The 17,896-nt window shown below is 47.8% G+C and overlaps 8 protein-coding genes across 8 annotated transcripts; 4 read left to right on the forward strand and 4 right to left on the reverse strand.

The window, feature by feature from the left end:
* Window positions 1-188: 188 nt before the first annotated feature.
* Window positions 189-713, forward strand: ESS1 (peptidylprolyl isomerase; the record flags this gene model as incomplete). Its single annotated transcript, XM_024857158.1, has 1 exon — window positions 189-713. One exon carries the CDS (start codon window positions 189-191, stop codon window positions 711-713), a length of 525 nt encoding a protein of 174 aa, XP_024715038.1.
* A 267-nt stretch (window positions 714-980) lies between these two features.
* On the forward strand, window positions 981-1,406 carry C7M61_001760 (uncharacterized protein; the record flags this gene model as incomplete). Its single annotated transcript, XM_024857159.1, has 1 exon — window positions 981-1,406. One exon carries the CDS (start codon window positions 981-983, stop codon window positions 1,404-1,406), a length of 426 nt encoding a protein of 141 aa, XP_024715039.1.
* Window positions 1,407-2,797: 1,391 nt separating this feature from the next.
* On the forward strand, window positions 2,798-5,392 carry APE2 (metallo-aminopeptidase; the record flags this gene model as incomplete). Its single annotated transcript, XM_024857160.1, has 1 exon — window positions 2,798-5,392. The coding sequence occupies one exon, from the start codon at window positions 2,798-2,800 to the stop codon at window positions 5,390-5,392; it is 2,595 nt and encodes an 864-aa protein (XP_024715040.1).
* Window positions 5,393-5,466: 74 nt separating this feature from the next.
* C7M61_001762 (uncharacterized protein) lies at window positions 5,467-6,222 on the reverse strand (the record flags this gene model as incomplete). The annotated part of the gene is made up of 1 exon (XM_024857161.1): window positions 5,467-6,222. The coding sequence occupies one exon, from the start codon at window positions 6,220-6,222 to the stop codon at window positions 5,467-5,469; it is 756 nt and encodes a 251-aa protein (XP_024715041.1).
* Window positions 6,223-6,329: 107 nt separating this feature from the next.
* On the reverse strand, window positions 6,330-7,655 carry C7M61_001763 (uncharacterized protein; the record flags this gene model as incomplete). The annotated part of the gene is made up of 1 exon (XM_024857162.1): window positions 6,330-7,655. One exon carries the CDS (start codon window positions 7,653-7,655, stop codon window positions 6,330-6,332), a length of 1,326 nt encoding a protein of 441 aa, XP_024715042.1.
* A 214-nt stretch (window positions 7,656-7,869) lies between these two features.
* ATP1 (F1F0 ATP synthase subunit alpha) lies at window positions 7,870-9,711 on the reverse strand (the record flags this gene model as incomplete). The annotated part of the gene is made up of 2 exons (XM_024857163.1): window positions 7,870-9,435; window positions 9,646-9,711. The coding sequence occupies 2 exons, from the start codon at window positions 9,709-9,711 to the stop codon at window positions 7,870-7,872; spliced, it is 1,632 nt and encodes a 543-aa protein (XP_024715043.1).
* A 1,508-nt stretch (window positions 9,712-11,219) lies between these two features.
* Window positions 11,220-12,188, forward strand: C7M61_001765 (uncharacterized protein; the record flags this gene model as incomplete). Its single annotated transcript, XM_024857164.1, has 1 exon — window positions 11,220-12,188. One exon carries the CDS (start codon window positions 11,220-11,222, stop codon window positions 12,186-12,188), a length of 969 nt encoding a protein of 322 aa, XP_024715044.1.
* Window positions 12,189-14,268: 2,080 nt separating this feature from the next.
* On the reverse strand, window positions 14,269-17,670 carry C7M61_001766 (putative aminophospholipid-translocating P4-type ATPase; the record flags this gene model as incomplete). The annotated part of the gene is made up of 1 exon (XM_024857165.1): window positions 14,269-17,670. The coding sequence occupies one exon, from the start codon at window positions 17,668-17,670 to the stop codon at window positions 14,269-14,271; it is 3,402 nt and encodes a 1,133-aa protein (XP_024715045.1).
* Window positions 17,671-17,896: the final 226 nt, after the last annotated feature.

Genomic DNA, 17,896 nt, shown 5'->3' on the forward strand with positions numbered 1-17,896 from the left:
TAAACGTCTGTCGGAGCTCAATTGACTCAATAAAGCTCATCTCTTAGTAGGCCTCTTTTCAAAATCTCCCACTTTTTAAAACATGATAGGACGGAAGACCTATGATCCATCCATCTATTGTGCCTGTCCGGTGTAGAACATTCATCATAACTCACACCCTACAACTCTTCTTCTTCGTCAACACCACAATGGAAACAGGATTGCCCCCAAGTTGGTCCATCAAAGTGTCAAAAACTCACAACGAGCCTTACTTCCTCAACCAGGCTACGCAGGAGTCCTCGTGGGAGGCCCCATATGGTACCGATAACAGCAAGCTTGATGAGTACATCAAGAAGTTCAAGGCCAACGGCAACAAGCCACTCGTAAACGGAGATGGTAAAGTTAGAGCAGCTCACTTGCTTGTCAAAAATAACACGTCCAGAAAGCCAAAGTCTTGGAAGAGTCCTGATGGCATCGATATCTCCAGAGACCAGGCTATTGCCATCATGAGAGGTCACCAGAAGAGAATCCTTAATGGAGAGATCAAGTTATCTGAGTTGGCCCAGACTGAGAGTGACTGTTCGTCTCATGCCAACGGTGGTGATCTCGGTTTCTTTGGAAGAGGTCAGATGCAACCAGCATTTGAGCAGGCCGCTTTCGGCCTCAATGTCGGCGAATTCAGTGACATAATCGAGACCGACAGTGGAATTCACATTCTTCAGAGAACTGGTTAACCCGGAATTGTGAATTGCGTTTCGTCGGAGATGGCCTAGCCGAGGACGTGGACTCAGAAGCACTCATGAAGACCCACGGTTTCACCGTAATTGAGTTATCTTTCCCTACATAGTTTCAAAACCTTCGGGAATCCCGATCTCCTTGGCCCTGTTGCCCGGTGGCACGTGAGAAACGGTGATGAGACCCCAGACTGGTGGGAGTACATGAAGGCCCGCCACACATAAGCACATAATATACTCGAACATCAACACCACTTTTGTAAGAACATGTCCGCCTCCGTGCCCGAATGGCTTGAAAAGTACCCAGATCCTAAAAATGAACCATCTCGTACATCCAGAGAGGAGGTTTTCAAACTTCTCCAGGATGGAGAGGAGACCTTGATTCTTGATTTGAGAAACGACAGAGAACCAGGCTACATCACTCGGTCTCTCCACGTGCCTGCCACAGACATCGGTGGTTATGAAAAAATCAAGGAGAAGGTCTTGTTGCCTGTTGCTCAGCAATTCCCCAAAACCAGGCTCATTGTGGTCCACTGTAACAGTTCTGGCAGAAGAGCCAGTAAAGTGGGCGGTTGGCTCGAGGATTACTCGAGAGAGCACAATACGCGTGTGAAGGTGACGATTTTGCACGAGGGTATCAAGGGCTGGCTTGCTGCTGGTGAACCTTACGATTCGATTGTGACCAAGGTGTAGTTACGGCGTTAATTGAATGCAATTTACTGATTAGTTTGGCTAGGTTTTGTAGAATTGTTCAGGAGAAGCGTGGTCGGGGTAGGTGTGATCAATGGCACTGTTGATGTTGTAGATGGGGAGTTCAAGTGAATGGGTGGCCTAGGTGAGAGGTGTTGAAAGCGACGAACTATCAAGTGTTGAACCAATTGACGAGAAGTAGTTGTACACTCTCAATTGAGGTACTTTTTGCATCTGAAGATACTGAAACTACTCTTTGAAAGGCATCGATCCGGGATTATGCATATCTCGAATGAAGCTGTCAGATCAATATGCCTCTTCTCAGAAACACAGCATTTTGCAACCATTTCAAAGTAGAAAATTGACAGACGAGCGCCTTCCCATTGTCGTGAAACAAACCTCCAGTTAGCGCCTGCCCTCACTTTAGCCCACTTACAGCGTACAAAGCTTAATTGGCGTCCTACCTTTCCCCAAACTCTACTTCTATCAATACATGAACACTACCCAAAAATCTACTTCCTCTCAATAAAACCTATTAATTAAAAACCCGCCTCTAAACCAATAACTCCACAGCACTTCCCACGTTTTCAGCCCGTGTGGCCTATCCAAGACATATTTCCCAGTGGCTTGCCTCCAAGCCCTTATACCCACAATGGCATCCCAAGCGATGCACTTATCAGACCCAGGCCTATTGTATATGCAGCCGTCGTTACCTCAAGCATTTCGGACTTGCACCAAGCCCAGTCCTCGACGGCCAAGACTAGATCTAGATGCTGCTATACGAGAAACTCCGAAACTAAAATTCATTGTTGCCTCAAATTTCGTTAAAAATCAATTTAGACTTTTGGGGCCGCCGAGCTTGCCGTATGGGCACTGGCTGGAAAACTAAAATAGTTTGACAGCGCCGCGCAGCCGTCCGACTATAGTGCCGTTCAGCGCCGTCTGGGTACACAAAACGGCGATTCATCCAAGCGAAAACCGCCGTTGAAAAAGCCGACGAGCGTGCCACGCCGTTGCCATCGAAGTCAAAAAAAAATAGTCCATAAACAATTGTTTTCAAGTAAATGTCTTCAAGTAAATGTCTTCTGGGAAATGTAGGCCATGTAGCCTGGCCTGCCTGAAATACTCAACTGGGCAGGGTCCCATCGGCCCACGCGAAAAAGTGAATCTTTCAAACCAGCCGGCTCTTCATGAAGTTCCTTCAATTGGCACCCCGGGGCCTACAAATTTCTAAAACACTCTCGGGATTCGCCACCGCCACGACGGCCTCCAAAACGGCTTTTGCTCCTGTTCTCAACCGCCTAGCCACTGGACCATATGGCTCTCGCATTTCGGTACGGCACATCCTGGCCCCACAAATAGTGAGCCTCCGGTGCTGCTCAACTCGAAACAACATGTGTTCTTCTACGCCCCAGAGAGAAGTATTGCCCACGAACGTCAAGCCTTTGCGCTACGACTTGACTCTCGAGCCGCTCTTTGACTCCTTCACTTTCAATGGTGAATTGACCATCGACTTGGAGGTCAGGGACAAGTCTGACGCCGTCACCGTCAACCTGTTGGAGATTGAGGTCCAGCACGCCGACGTCGACGGAGAGAAGGTCAAGGATGTGACTTTTGACGAGGACAAACAGACGGTCACTTTTGCCTTGGCCAAACCTTTGGAGGCCGGCTCGACCGCCGCTTTGAACATCAAGTTCACCGGTATCTTGAACGACAAGATGGCAGGTTTCTACAGATCGTCGTACACCGACGCCGACGGCAAGACCAGGTACTTGGCCACCACGCAGATGGAGCCTACCGACTGTAGAAGAGCGTTCCCCTCCTTCGACGAGCCAGCGTTGAAGGCCAAGTTCGACATCTCCTTGATCTCGGCCAAGGAATTGGTCCACTTGTCCAACATGGACATCAAGGAGGAGGTTGCCTTGGGCGACAAGAAGAAGACCGTCTTCAACACCACCCCATTGATGTCCACCTACTTGGTTGCCTTCATTGTCGGTGACTTGAAGTACGTGGAGAACAAGGACTACGAGAAGCCTATCAAGGTCTGGGCCACTCCCGGCCTGGAGCACTTGGGTCAGTACTCTGCCGACATTGCCGCCAAAACCTTGGCTTTCTTCGACAAGAAGTTCGACATTCCATACCCATTGCCCAAGTTGGACATGGTCGCCATCCACGATTTCAGTGCTGGTGCCATGGAGAACTTCGGTCTTATCACCTACAGAACCGTCGACTTGCTCTTGGACCCAAAGAACACCAACGTCAACACCATGCAGAGAGTCACCGAGGTGGTGATGCACGAATTGGCTCACCAGTGGTTTGGTAACTTGGTCACCATGGACTTCTGGGATGGCTTGTGGCTTAATGAGGGTTTCGCTACTTGGATGTCCTGGTACGCCTGTGACTCCTTATACCCTGACTGGAAGGTCTGGGAGTCTTACGTCGCTGACTCTCTTCAGCATGCTTTGATCTTGGACGCCTTGAGATCTTCTCACCCAATTGAGGTGCCAGTCAAGAGAGCCGACGAGATCAACCAGATCTTCGACGCCATCTCCTACTCCAAGGGCTCCTCCTTGTTGAAGATGATCTCCCGCTGGTTGGGTGAAGAGACCTTCGTCAAGGGTGTGTCCAACTACTTGAAGAAGCACAAGTGGGGCAACACCAAGACTACTGACTTGTGGGAAGCATTGAGCGAGGCTAGTGGTAAGGACGTTGTCAAGGTCATGGATATCTGGACCAAGAACGTTGGTTTCCCAATTGTCCATGTTGAAGAGACTGGCAAGGGCGAACTCTCCCTCACACAGAACAGATTCCTCGCTACTGCTGATGTCAAGCCTGAAGAGGACAAGGTCTTGTACCCAGTGTTCTTGGGCTTGAAGACTTCTGAGGGTACCGACGAGGCTGCTGTCTTGGAGACCAGAAACAAGACCATCACCCTCAACACTTCTGACGACTTCTTCAAGGTCAATGGTGACCAGTCGGGTATTTACCGTACCGCTTACTCGCCTGAGCGTTGGACCAAGTTGGGTAACGCTGGTGTTGCCGGTAAGTTGACTGTGGAGGACCGTATTGGTTTGGTTGCCGATGCTTCCTCCTTGGCCTCCTCAGGTTTCATCAGCACCACTGCCCTTTTGGACTTGGTGAAGTCCTGGTCCAACGAGGCTAACTACGTGGTCTGGGACCAGATCTTGACTTCCACCTCGCAAGTCAGAGGTGCCATGATCTTTGAAGACGAGTCTGTCAAGGAAGCCCTCAACCTTTTCGTTGCTGACTTGATCTCCAAGAAGCTTAAGGAGGTCGGCTACGAGTTCTCTGACTCCGACTCCTTCGCTGACCAGCAGTTGAAGTCCTCTTTGTTCGGTGCCGCTGCTGCTACCGGCCACAAGGAGGTTGTTGAGTACGCTGTTGAGTCTTTCAAGAAGTTTGTTGCCGGTGACAAGAAGGCCATCAACCCTAACTTGAGAAGCTCCATCTTCAACATCAACGCCAAGCTTGGTGACGAGAAGGTGTTTGACCAGCTTTACTCCATCTACACCAACCCACTGTCTGTCGAGGAGAAGATCGCTGCCTTGAGATCTTTCGGTAGATTTGAGGATGATGCTGTTCTCGACAAGGTGGTTGGTTTGTTGATGAAGACTGACATTGTCAAGGCCCAGGATATCTACATCCCAATGCAGGGAATGAGAGCCCACAGAAAGGGTATTGAGCGCTTGTGGAAGTGGTTCACCGAGAACTGGGACGCTATCTACAAGTTGTTGCCTCCAGGTCTCTCCATGTTGGGCTCTGTTGTGACCCTTGCCTCCTCTGGTTTCACAAAGCAGGAGCAGAAGCAGCAGGTTGAGCAATTCTTCAAGGACAAGAACACCAAGGGTTTCGACCAGAGTGTTGCCCAGACTCTTGATATCATCACTGCCAAGTCTAACTGGTCTACGCGTGACGGTGATGTGATTGCCCAGTGGCTCAAGAAGAACGACTACTCTTCTAAGCTCTGAGCTTCTACAGGAAAGCATTGATAGAGAAGCACTAATCTAAGACAGGGATATCAAAGCATCTAATATCTATACCGTTATTTAAGCTCTATGGTTCTGCGTAGAAACGCTAAATGAAAGTCTCTTGATGCCTCAATGCCCTCTTCCAATGGGGACCCTTCATTGTTGGCGGTAATTGTCAAATCGGGCTGTCCAAACCTGTGGAAGCCGCAATATTTTTCATAGTAAGGCACTAAGTCGTGATCTCTAATCACGACAGCATGGAGGTGAACCGTAGATACTCGAGACGAGTCGAAGTAGCGAGTATCGACATCTTTGAATGTATTTTGGATAACAAACTCGAGAAGTTTGGGTGCAATTCCCAGAAGGAACGATGTGAAGGCAGTCATTTCGTATTCTACCGTTGTCTCTTCGTCTGATCCATTGTAAGTTTTGAAACCCACAGTTGATAGAACTCTATTCTTCACTTCGTCGTCAAGCACAAATTTTGAATCAACCAAATGAATGTTGATGTTGTTACTCGAGAGGGTTCCAAAGTGGCTTCCATACTGCAGCGGAAGGAAAGGGTTCTCTGAAAAAGATCTTGGTTCAAACTTCAGAAACCCCTCCTTCGATCCAAGCAACAACGTCAAAAAGACATCCTTATCCTCTGAGTATTGTAAGTCTCCAGGCAAGTTCTGGGGGTTCTTGATCCGGCTGGTCTTGATGATACCATACTTGTTCTTGGGCTTATCATACGCGACGTTGATAATTTCCGCTAAAGTGTCGAACTTTCCCTGAAAGACGTCTTTAAAGAACCAGCTTTTGGGAAGAACTATTACGTCGTACCCCATGAATAGGAAAAGATGCTATATGATGCTAAATAATGATGGCGTTTATCGCTTAATTCGCTGCGTGCCGGATACGGAGATTGCAGCCATTTCTTCCAGGTCCACCACACTCAACAAAGACCAGTGCCAAGATGCATGAATCGAAGAATCACGACGAATTGGTGCTCCTCAAAGGCAAAGTTCTGACGAAACTTCTGGATATGCTTCCATCGCTTCATATTGATGGTGCCAGGATCCCGCCTGATCCGGTCCCACAAGTGACAACCGCCCATAGAGGCTAGAACATCTTTCTTCGAGAAACCAAAGTTCTCTAGCAAAACGGGTTTCTTGGCTCTCTGTTGGAGGTAGGATGCCCAAATGATGATGTGCCCAATGTAGGAGAACACAGTGTAGTCGAAGTTGTTCTGGTGTGCCTTTCTGTTTGACTCGGTTATAGTGGTTCTAGTGTGTTCTAGAGTAAGCTCTCTCATTGTTGCGAGACGAGCCATGAGCTTTGGATATTTCTTGCTCACGTCGTTGAAACCATTGGATTCACGCATGGCCACATGAACGCAGAGTTCCAAAAAGTTATCCCGGAGCTTTTCGTCAATAAAAAGACCCTCGCTCTCTCTTTTGACGAAATCAAGAACATTCCGACAAATCTTCAGGATGCCAGGATTGGTCGAGATGATCTTGAACTTCACATCCGTGAGCTTCATGTTGACAATCTGTTCCGGGGATAGACCGATAATGGTACTGACGGGTTCTTTCTCTGGTAAAATGGTCGAAGATACCTGCGCAGGTGAGATCTTCTTGGGGCCTTGCTTCTCTCTATTCTTGGCCTGATCTTCAGGCTCAACGGATGGGCTTTTCTTCTTTCTATTTCTCTTTTTCTTTGGTTTCGTGTCAGGGGCAGCAGGCTCTGCTGGTACGGAGCTTTCCCTGCTCAAGGAACTGGATTCCGTTTCATTCTTCTCATTGTGGTTACTCTCGAGATCTGGAGTCACCGATTTTTGTTTCTTCCCATTTCGCTTTGGCTCACTTGCTTTCACGTCGTTCTTAGCAGGCTCAGCCTTCTTTCTCTCCTTCTTCTCGCTTCTGCCTGGCCTCTCATTAACAGCTTCCAGCTCGTCGTCACTAGAAAGCACGATTTCATTCATATCACCAGTGATCTCCTCCAACTTCGTGAAGAGATTCCTACGCTTGATACGCTTTTGATTCTCTTCAGAATTGATGAGTTTCCTCGCTTCATTGAGCTCTTTTCTCGAGATGGTTCCGTCCTCTTGAGATGCTAATAGGTACTTGAGATCAGACTCTAGTTGGGCCTCAGCTTCCAGTACTCCACTTTGAAGATCGTTATAGTCGTATTGCTGCACTTTGAAATCCGCAGTTCGTTCGCCGTAAGCCGAATCGCTGCTTAGATCTATCTTCTTATATTTTTTCTTGGTTGCAGGCATGGCCTAGGTCTTGGAAGAACACGCTAAAACAAAGAGGTATGTAGTTGGTACACGTGATCTTAGGCGGAAAATGTGGAGGGCACAAGAAAGAGATTATCGAATACTTTGTGATTGAATATATATCATCGTAAAGCTTTTCATTTGTGAGATTTATAAAAATGTATCTTTTTTCACGTCACCACATTTCATGTCTAACCAGGGAAAAGTGTGTCGCTTAGAAAGAAGCAGCGAAGCTCTCGGTAGCCTTCTTCAAAGACTCCAAGTCCTCCTTAGACAACTCACCCTTCTCCCTGATAGCGTCAAGAATCTCAGGGTTGTTGCTCTTCAAAGAAGACAAGAAAGCCTCCTCGAACTCACCGACTCTGGAAACATCGACATTGTCCAAGTAACCGTTAACACCGGCGTAGATGATAGGAACCTGCTCCTCAGCACCCAATGGGCTGTACTGCTTCTGCTTCAAGATCTGGGTCAATCTCTCACCTCTGGACAAGGTCTGCTTGGTGGAAGCGTCCAAGTCGGAACCGAACTGAGCGAAGGCAGCGACCTCTCTGTACTGAGCCAAGAACAATTTCAAAGAACCAGCAACTTGTTTCATGGCCTTGACCTGAGCGGCGGAACCGACACGGGAGACGGACAAACCGACGTTAATAGCTGGTCTGATACCCTTGTAGAACAATTCAGCCTCCAAGAAAATCTGACCATCAGTAATGGAAATGACGTTGGTTGGAATGTAAGCAGAGACATCACCACCCTGGGTCTCAATGATAGGCAAAGCAGTCAAGGAACCGGCACCGTTGGCCTCGGACATCTTGGCGGCTCTCTCCAACAAACGGGAGTGCAAGTAGAAAACATCACCTGGGTAAGCCTCTCTTCCTGGTGGACGTCTCAACAACAAAGACAACTGACGGTAAGCAACAGCCTGCTTGGACAAGTCATCGTAGATCATCAAAGCGTGTCTACCGTTGTCTCTGAACCACTCACCAATGGTACAACCGGTGAAGGGAGCAATGTACTGCAATGGAGCGGCCTCAGAAGCAGTGGCAGCAACAATGATGGAGTATTTCAAAGCGTCTCTCTCCTCCAAGGTCTTGACCAACTGGGCGACGGTGGATCTCTTCTGACCGACGGCGACGTAGACACAGTACAACTTCTTCTTCTCGTCGTTACCGGAGTTCCACTTCTTCTGGTTCAAGATGGTGTCAAGAGCGACAGCGGTCTTACCAGTCTGACGGTCACCGATAATCAACTCTCTCTGACCTCTACCAATTGGCACCAAAGCGTCAACAGACTTCATACCAGTCTGCATTGGCTCGTGGACAGATCTTCTTGGCAAGATACCTGGGGCCTTGACCTCAGCCTTTCTGGTCTCCTTGTTGTTCAATGGACCCTTGCCGTCGATTGGGTTACCCAAACCGTCGACAACACGACCCAACAACTCAGGACCGACTGGGACGTCAATAATCTTACCAGTTCTCTTGACTGGCTCGGACTCCTTGACAAGAGCGTCAGAACCGAACAACACAATACCGACCTGGCCGGCCTCCAAGTTCAAGGCCAAACCCTTGACACCGGAAGAGAACTCAACCAATTCACCAGCCTGGACGTTGTTCAAACCGAAAACACGGGCAATACCGTCACCGACAGACAAGACTCTACCGGTTTCGTTCAAGTTAGCCTCGTCAGAGACGCCCTTAATTCTCTCCTCCAAGATGGAAGAGACCTCAGTTGGGGCAGCCTTGGCAGAAGCGTAACGCACAGCAGCATTGGCAGCTGGACGGGCCTGACAGTTAGTATTTTGCAAACTTTTACGTGGTCAAAAAGGGTCGACGAACCCGGGCCAAAAGCAAACCCGGGCGCTCGGGACGAAGGAATTAGGGTCCCCGGTTCTTGCTCAATGGGTTTTGAGATTAATTGAGGCCCTGGAGTGCCCAATTCCCTTTGGTTGTTGGCCTGATCCACTCGGCACTGAAAGTTTTCAATTGGTACATACGACACGCATTCTAGAAACAGAGGCTGCACGGGCAGCGGTACGCAAAGCAGAACGAGCTGACAACATGGCGACTTTTTTGATTCCAGATGTGTAGATTGAAAAGTCTGGTGGAAGAAGAAAAAAAGACTATGGGAGGAAATTTGTGCCAGTATATATTGGCAGAAAATCGCACCGCGAAATTCTCAACCACATTCGGCCGGAGCCTTCGAGGGACCGTTTTGATTGGCCCTCACTCAAGGTGTTCTGGCCACGGCACGACTGCTTTTGGCGGCTCATATGCAGGCAAGATTTCCACCCAACCTCCAGTGCACGGCAATTTCGTGGGATAAGTCGGTGAAGTTTTGTAAATTTTGATTTTATAATTAGTTCAGTGGGGGTATTTGGGGTTTGTTTATGCGTGGGCCGCCAATTGACCAATAGGAGTGCCGTGCTGGCTCCGCACGTGAAACAAGAGTCGTGGACTGGCGAACACGACGAAAGATAGCATTTACTTGGTGGTTTTTTAAAGAAAGGTGATTTTGTAGTAATTGGTTGGCTCGGTTTTATGGAACTTTGCTCACTGGGTTCAGGGACGTCTGTTGGTGCTGGAGAGTCACTTCCAGACTGCTTTTTGCACCCAAAACCAGTGTCCAGGACACAGCAACACGTTAGAGTCTTTTAGTAATGTTTATGGTTTTGAGTGTTGTCAATCGGCTTTAAGTCGACATTGTTCAACTTGGACGATGTTTAAAATGAATTTCGTGAACTTTGATGAAAAGACCAATGGATGTACTCAGTGGAGCCGAGCCAGTCGCCTCATTCTATTGGCCACTGAGGTTGCAGAATCAAGTGAGGTGCCATTGACCACAATTCTGACCCTTTGCTGTGTTCTACGTGAAGAAGTATTCTTTTAGCTTGTAGGCCTGAAAAAGCTGTTGGAACTCCCCCAGCAACGTACGATCGGCGTTATAGATCATTCGGTTTCTGACTGCAGCCATGGCGCTATGCCATCAAATGATGGAGGTTTGAAATAGCCATAATAGCGGGATTTGCGAGCAATTGAGCTGTTCAGAAGTGAGAATGTACACGAAAATTGGATACTTATAATTGTACTATGATTTCATGAATGCACTGTTTTTGACCTCCTCGTTGACTTCTGCCGGGTTTCCCCGGTACATCTCAATGGCTGCGAAAAGTGCCGAGTGGTAGGCAACATTAAGGGCTTAACTGCCATTTTCGCCCAACAGATTCTGAACAATTACATGAAATGATAATTGAACTTTCAGCTCCTTACGACTACACACATTTATTGGACAATCTTTCTTCACAATCACACATTGCATCCACGCTATTAGGTTCTTTGGTTAAGTTGGTGTGAGCCGTTTGACAAAATGAATCCATAGAAACCACTCACCAACAAAACCACAAAAATTTATGTCCGGCTTTCACTTTTAGTGCATTATACAAGATTAGTTTGCATCCATATGGGGCCCTCCAGGTCTGAGAATCAGGTACCAACCACCACCTACACCCGTGCACCCTGGACCTTGAAAAAAGCGAAAATTCAGTGCACCATTAGAATCCCAGCACAAGCCATGATCTCCAGAACCATCCTAAATGGGGTCCGTCTGTACTCCACTGCCGGGGAGCAGAAAGGCCTGGCTTTGTTTTTGTCGGATTTGATGAAAAGAGTCGATGCCATCGCCGCCAGAAGCGACTCGATCAGAGAGATCCAGAAGCAGAACGCTGAAAAGGCCAAGGGAGCTCAGAAAACCCAGCCAAAGAAGAAATCTGGCGAATTCTCCAAGAAGCAGCAGCCAACTCTTGCTAAGAAGCCAACCAGAAATGTCAAGCTCAGCGTCAGCGATCACCCTTTGAGCAAGAACGCTTTCAGCATGATGGACGAGGGAAACTTCAAGAGTTCAGGCCAGAACAGAGGTCCTCAGAGACCAAGAGAGAACCAGAACCAAGGTCAAAGACAGAGAAACGCCAGAGAGGCCAGACCACAGGATAAAAGAGCTGGTCGTGCTCAAAGAGACCGCAGACCTAGAAGTTTTGCCAATAACATCAAGGCCACTAAAATCGAATCTCAGGCTGCCACTAAAGAGGTCAAGCCTCTTCCTTACAAGCCTGTTGTCAATGGTGACACCTTTTTCTACGGTAAGGCCACCAGTTCATTGGCCAGTCCAACAGCTAGAGTATCTGCTGTCGCCAAGGAGGCTCTTCTCAAATCGCATTACCCATACAAGTTGCCCAAGCTGATAATCGACAGCGTTGCTCCCGGCATCCACGGAAACCGTTTCCTTTTGCAGAAGGACTGGAACTTGAACGTTGATGCCAAACAGCTCGGAAACAGAATGAAGGAAGTCGTCAAGGGTCAGGCACAGCAGGTGACTCCAGACAAGGCTACTCCAAAGCCGCTCTTGCCTGTGGTTAAGGACGCAGCACAGGTCTTGATGGCCAATGGAGACTACTCGATTGCTCAGAAGCAGGTTGTCTTGGATACTGCCAGTGGAGTCACCTCGCCCAAGAAGTTGCTTGAGAACGCCCACTGGGTCAAGTAGGTCATGTAAATAGAAGGATAAACGGTGATATTTTTTTAAAAGATGTGGGGAGAAGTGAGGCTGTTTTGCGGGTGGCATTTGACGAGAGGTGCTTGCGTGACCGATGCTGAAGGAGTTGGCCCACGTTTATATCTCGATAGTAGTTTCCTTGAATCAAGTGGGGAATTGTGTTGAAGGAGTCTTTGAAAGTCATTCATTCCCCACCAACTGTGTATGAAGCCTCGGTTATTTAATTTCCTAAAGCCATAATTTGAAGCCTCGATCTACATTCTCCTTTCTATAGACAAAACATAAACTCCAATCATCAGGAGGTCTTTCTTATCACTGACAATGGCAGGTCATTGGATTTTGTGATCCTTACGGGATTTGCCGAATGTAGACAATGCCGCAAGCATGTTCCGGGATCACAATCGATATATTTTACACGAAATCGAGCTGTGAGTGGGTGGACTGACTCCAGATTGTTGCATTATAACTTATTCAAGCATAAAAAATTAAATTTGCATCTAGATTGCACCATTATAGCACCCCTGAGGTGACAATTGGGCGGTCCCCAATTCGTGGATTTATGGTGGTTATGCAAGGGAACTAACGCATCTCCACAGGCTCCACAATGCAACCATCATCAGAAATTTTACAGATAGCAGCTGCTTCAGAGTTTTACTGGCTGCCTTTTCATCAAGAAAGGAGTCTTCAGTAGCACTACAATGCTGTTCGTAACTCATGTATTAATTAAACCATCCAGGCATTAGCAGAATTAAATTTTGGTAAACAACGTTCTGGCGTTGATGTGACCCTTGGAGTTTGTCGGACTCACTCTGGTCTCCTTGTAGGACAACATAAAAGGCAAAGTGGTGGAAACAGCCAAATAGCCCAAGGTGAGGATGGAAGTACCGGCTTTGAGTGTGTGCATTATTTGTGGCTGCTAAATGGGGAGGAAGCGCTGTTGAGGCAGGCTAGCGAAGGCTTGAAGGGGATTTGTTGAAAATGAAAGCTTGGAAAAAAGAAGCTGATGTGAGACTACCCTTGGGGCAGACCTGTCCTATTTATACCGGGAAGGCTGGTGGAGAGCTACTGTGTATGCGGTTAGTCAAGCGCATCAAACTTGCAAAGGTGGTGCGATCGGAAAATGGCAGAATTGGGCCACTTTTGTGGCGCGCATGCAGTCCATGCCTCATGTAGCACTAACCTTTTGCCCATGGTTTCGCAGCCTCCCTCATCACCTCAGGGTGTTGTTCGCAGCCACAGTTAGCAACCAAGCGCCTGCGGGGCTATTTCCGATTTAGTGAGGGCAGATCAAAAAGGAGAGCTGGCCGATAACCGCCTCCTTTATCTTGTTCCTGCAATTAACCCCCCTCAACAGTTATGATCTCGGCCACTGCCATCTTGGCCTGCCGGTTGTTTGTTGTGGCTGCACACCGTCGTATACCATTCTGCTTCGCAACATCACCGTTGATCGGTTCACGTCGGATTCCCTTTCCTGGCTTCATTGCTACGCGGCACGCGTGTTATTTTTTGTTTTTGTTGGCAAAAAACACACGCGGCACACACGCGCTCGGGCTCGCCTGTTTGTTTATTCCTTCTTCTGGCAACGGCCTCACTGCAACGGGCTCCGCCTGTGTTGAGCTCCTGTTGTTGTTTGCTCACTGCCAGTTTGGGTTCCATGATGATCCAGCATAGAAGTGTAGACACCCCTCCACAAACGGAATGCCTGACCGACACACCGTCAACTTTGCACGGTTGTCATGTGATTCCCTCAAGCCCCCAAAAGAAGCATCAGTCCTGAGCCAAAATCAACAGAATTACCCAATTAGTGTTTTTTGGGCAATGTGGTCAGGCATCATTCCCTGGGTTTCGTTTAGTCTCCTGATCTGGCCTCGTTCCTCGTTCATGCGCGCCCATGCAACCTGTCTGCTCGGCCTCGATCTCTTGTGCCAGACTCCGGTTTATCGCTTTCATCTATGCCTTCTCGGCTGTCATTCGTTATCGCATCCAAACAACCTGAACACAGACAGCGACCCTGAACAAAGTTCAATTGTGCACAATGGGTTTCTTCCCCTCGCTCCTTCTAATTCCGAACCTAATCCTGCTGAACCTTGGCATACGTTGGTGGTCTAAGCTTACGGTTCACCGTCTGTGTAAGCCACACTGGGAACAAGCTCACAGCCAACACCACCACCGTCTGCCAGTAATAGGAAAAATCCGTAATGTAGTCTAGATCGAGGTAATCGGAAAGGAAAGGAATCAGTCCAATGTAGATCATGAGCGTCACCACAATGGTAGTCACCATGGTCTTGTTCCAGGTGTTGATTGTCAATCCAACCATTATAAGCTCATTGTAGATCAATGCTCCAAAAGAGAGGGTGACCATGGGAAGGAACTTTTCGGGTGCAACCGTGTGAAATATTTGCGCCAACAGTTGGATGATGGCTCCTTGGTATAATGAAATGGCCACCCACATGAAAAAGGTCTTGTACGACAATGACTTGCCCAACGTGAGCTCCTTGTATAATTCTGGGTACATCTTTGTCAACCTTTCATCGATGTCCCGGTCCAAAGTAAGGGAAAATACGGGTGCCATAGTGTACAATGTACTGTATCCCACCATAAGCCACCCTTGATACAATGCAAGGGGTTCGAATTTAGATGAGATGGAGTAAATGGCCTGTGCAACCGATATAATGAGACCCCTGTGGATAATAAATTGGCCAAGTTTAGCCGATCTCTTGTACGAGTTTCGGCCATGCCAAAGGAGAAGTTTCAGCAAGAAGTGGAATTGGTCAATACTAAAGTCGGCTGAAAGCGAAGCCTGCTTGCCTTCCTTGCCAACAATTCCGACTCCTACATCGGCACACTGGATCATGCTTACGTCATTTCCTCCATCACCGATGCAGCATACCCTTTTGCCAGTAAGCTCCTTGATAGCCAATGCGATATCAGCCTTTTGCTGAGGAGTACAACGGCATGCGATGACTGCGGGGAGCCTAAGCGCTATCTCCATGAATTCACGGCGAAAGTGTTTCATGTAGAATGCAATTGATTCGCCATCGATAAGAAGACAGGAGTTGAAGTTGTTGACGAGGTAATCAAGTTGGCTCATTGCCGTATCCGCAATGTGGACCTTGGTTATCTGATGCACGTACTGACCCCTGGCGACCAATTTGGCACTGATGGCCACACACTTGGCTGTTTCCACTTTGTCACCTGTTAACATCCAAATTTTGATACCAGCATTTCTCAAAAGCTCAATTGAGGTCTTAACGTCCTTTTGGAGCTTGTCTTCCACACCAGTGATACCAAGTAATTCAACGTCAGTTTCAAGGTACTTGCTCACCACACGCTGCATTTGAGCATCCCTCGATGTCATCAACAACGATGCCTCCTCATAATCCTTACTGAAGAGTTGGTACAAGCCAGCGTTCAATCTCTTGCGACCGATGACAAGCGTACGCAAGCCTTCTCTTGCCATATTGGAGATCTCTTCGTCAAGCCATTCGGTTGCCATGACAATATTTGCCATTACTGTGTCGGCACCTTTTTCCATGAAGGTGATTTCATCACGCTCCAAGTCCTTGACGATGATACCCATTCTCTTAGTGTCGGAATTGAATGGAAAATTGTACAAGATCTCAAACTTCAACTCTTTACCTGTGGCAAGGTGCAACAAGGATATGTTGTTTCTGTCACGTTTAAAGAGACGGAGACCCACTTGTTCACAGAATCTCACGATGGCAATTTCATCAGGCGAAGCGGCCTGGTATGTGAGCTCACCGTCTTCTTCTGTGGGTGTCACATTGTGGCACAAGGCAAGAACAAGTGCCAATTCACATACTTTGGTTGACATGTCTTTTCTCTTCGAGCCGAATCCACCTAAACCCTCGTTGAACAAAAGCTTGCTGACATAGTCGGCAACAATGTCGAATGTGTCACCGGCGTAGCAGATCGAACCAAGATGAAGCTTTTTCATTTCCATATCATTTTGAGTCAATGTGCCCGTTTTGTCGCTCAAAAGGTATTCAACCCTACCCAAGTCCTCCGGGATTGTCGACGTCCGGACAATGGTATTGGGTATTTCTCTGTCCTTTTGAATATGAGATGCATAGACTGATTTGGCCAAATCAAGATTCACACGAAGAGACACTGGGATGATGGTCGAGAAAAGAATTAAGAATCGAAGTATGTCGATGTACCAGGTTTTCTTCAATGGGAATCCGTGAGCCAAAACCAAAATCACTGACAACAAAAAGACCGTTATGCAAAGGATTTTGGACAAACTGTTGATTTCCAATTCTAAGAGCCCTGTCTTAACACCAGACATGGTGGTGTTCATCGACTGGCGGGTCTCAACGCCGGTGTATACAACGACACCAATGGCAGTACCGGATGCAAGAACAGTGTTTGCCCATAAAGTCTGGTCAACAGTGAGGGGTATGGTCTTGTTGTTGCCTGAGCTTTGGTGATAAATAAGTTTGCCGTCAAATTTGTGAATAGATTTGGTTGGCTTGTCGACAATGAGGGAAATGTTGTTGACGAGTTTGCTGATGTCAGTGATTGCGTCAGTTAGACTGCAAGCTACTCTTAGCTTCCAATCCGTTTCACCATCCAACTGGTCAGTTTTGATGAATGCCTCGCCGTTGGCATCGGAGGACTGAAGCAAAATCATATCCGCCGGTATCCTGCGGTCCTTATGGAGTCTCACCAAGTCGCCCACTTTCAAGTTCTTAGACTGCACCATTGCGACGTCTTGGGTGATGGGAGATTGGCGATTGAGAACCTCGTAGCGCTCATTATTCTGCTCTGAATCTCTCTTTCTTCTAGCGATGTCGTCGCCTGCCTCCTTCATCATTGTGACGGTGAGGACGAATGCGAGGGGAACAATGTATGATGACAAGTAGCCAATTCGTAGCTGTGGAATGATCTGTGACAACGCAACTAGCAAGAAGTACAAGTTGAAGAAGAACTTGAACTGCTCGTAAAGAATGAGCGGAATGAATGTGATTGGGTTGTACTTAGCATTGGAGATGGCGTTGGACGGAAACTTCTTGGAAGTATTGCGAGGTGAGACGTATCTCTCTGAGCCCAAGTCCAGGTCAGGATCAGGATTGTTTCGAAGCGAACGGTCGGACATCTCTCTGGAAACTTCTTCCTTGATGGTCCTGAACAATCCAAGGGTTCTATCCCAGAATCTTCTTCTTGGAGGTGGACCTCTCGGTAAGGGATCAAGAATCATAGAGGAGTCATGCTGTGCCATAAGTGGGTGAGAGTCACCTTCATCATCGTGTTCAACGGTACCTTGTGGATTAAGGTCGGACATAGGAATGGCTATAGAGCCCTGGGAGCCTTGTCTGGAGCTGGATCGATATTCAAAGAAATTGTTGGACGCCGAGTTTAGCGCTCGATCTAAGGAGTTTTCAAAATCGTCCATGGAATCATGGAGACTCGGCGACCCGAGCCGTCCAGAGTTGCGCCATGTGTCGCTCATGGTGGTAGATATTAAGTAGTAGCGGTTATGTTTCTTGATGTTGATTCGCGATTTATGTGACGGAGGGCTGTCTGGGCATACCCGGGACAGTGATGCTAATTATGGGGTGTGGCGAAAATTGAAGATGAGACGATCAATGAAAGCGTGATGATACCTGAATGTAATTGATGTAACGGAGTGTCTTTGGAAATCTTGTTTGCGTTTGAAACATAGGCTACTGTGTGCC

Source organism: Candidozyma pseudohaemuli (genome assembly GCF_003013735.1).
Source record: "Candidozyma pseudohaemuli strain B12108 chromosome Unknown scaffold00002, whole genome shotgun sequence".
Taxonomy (NCBI): Eukaryota; Fungi; Ascomycota; class Pichiomycetes; order Serinales; family Metschnikowiaceae; genus Candidozyma; species Candidozyma pseudohaemuli.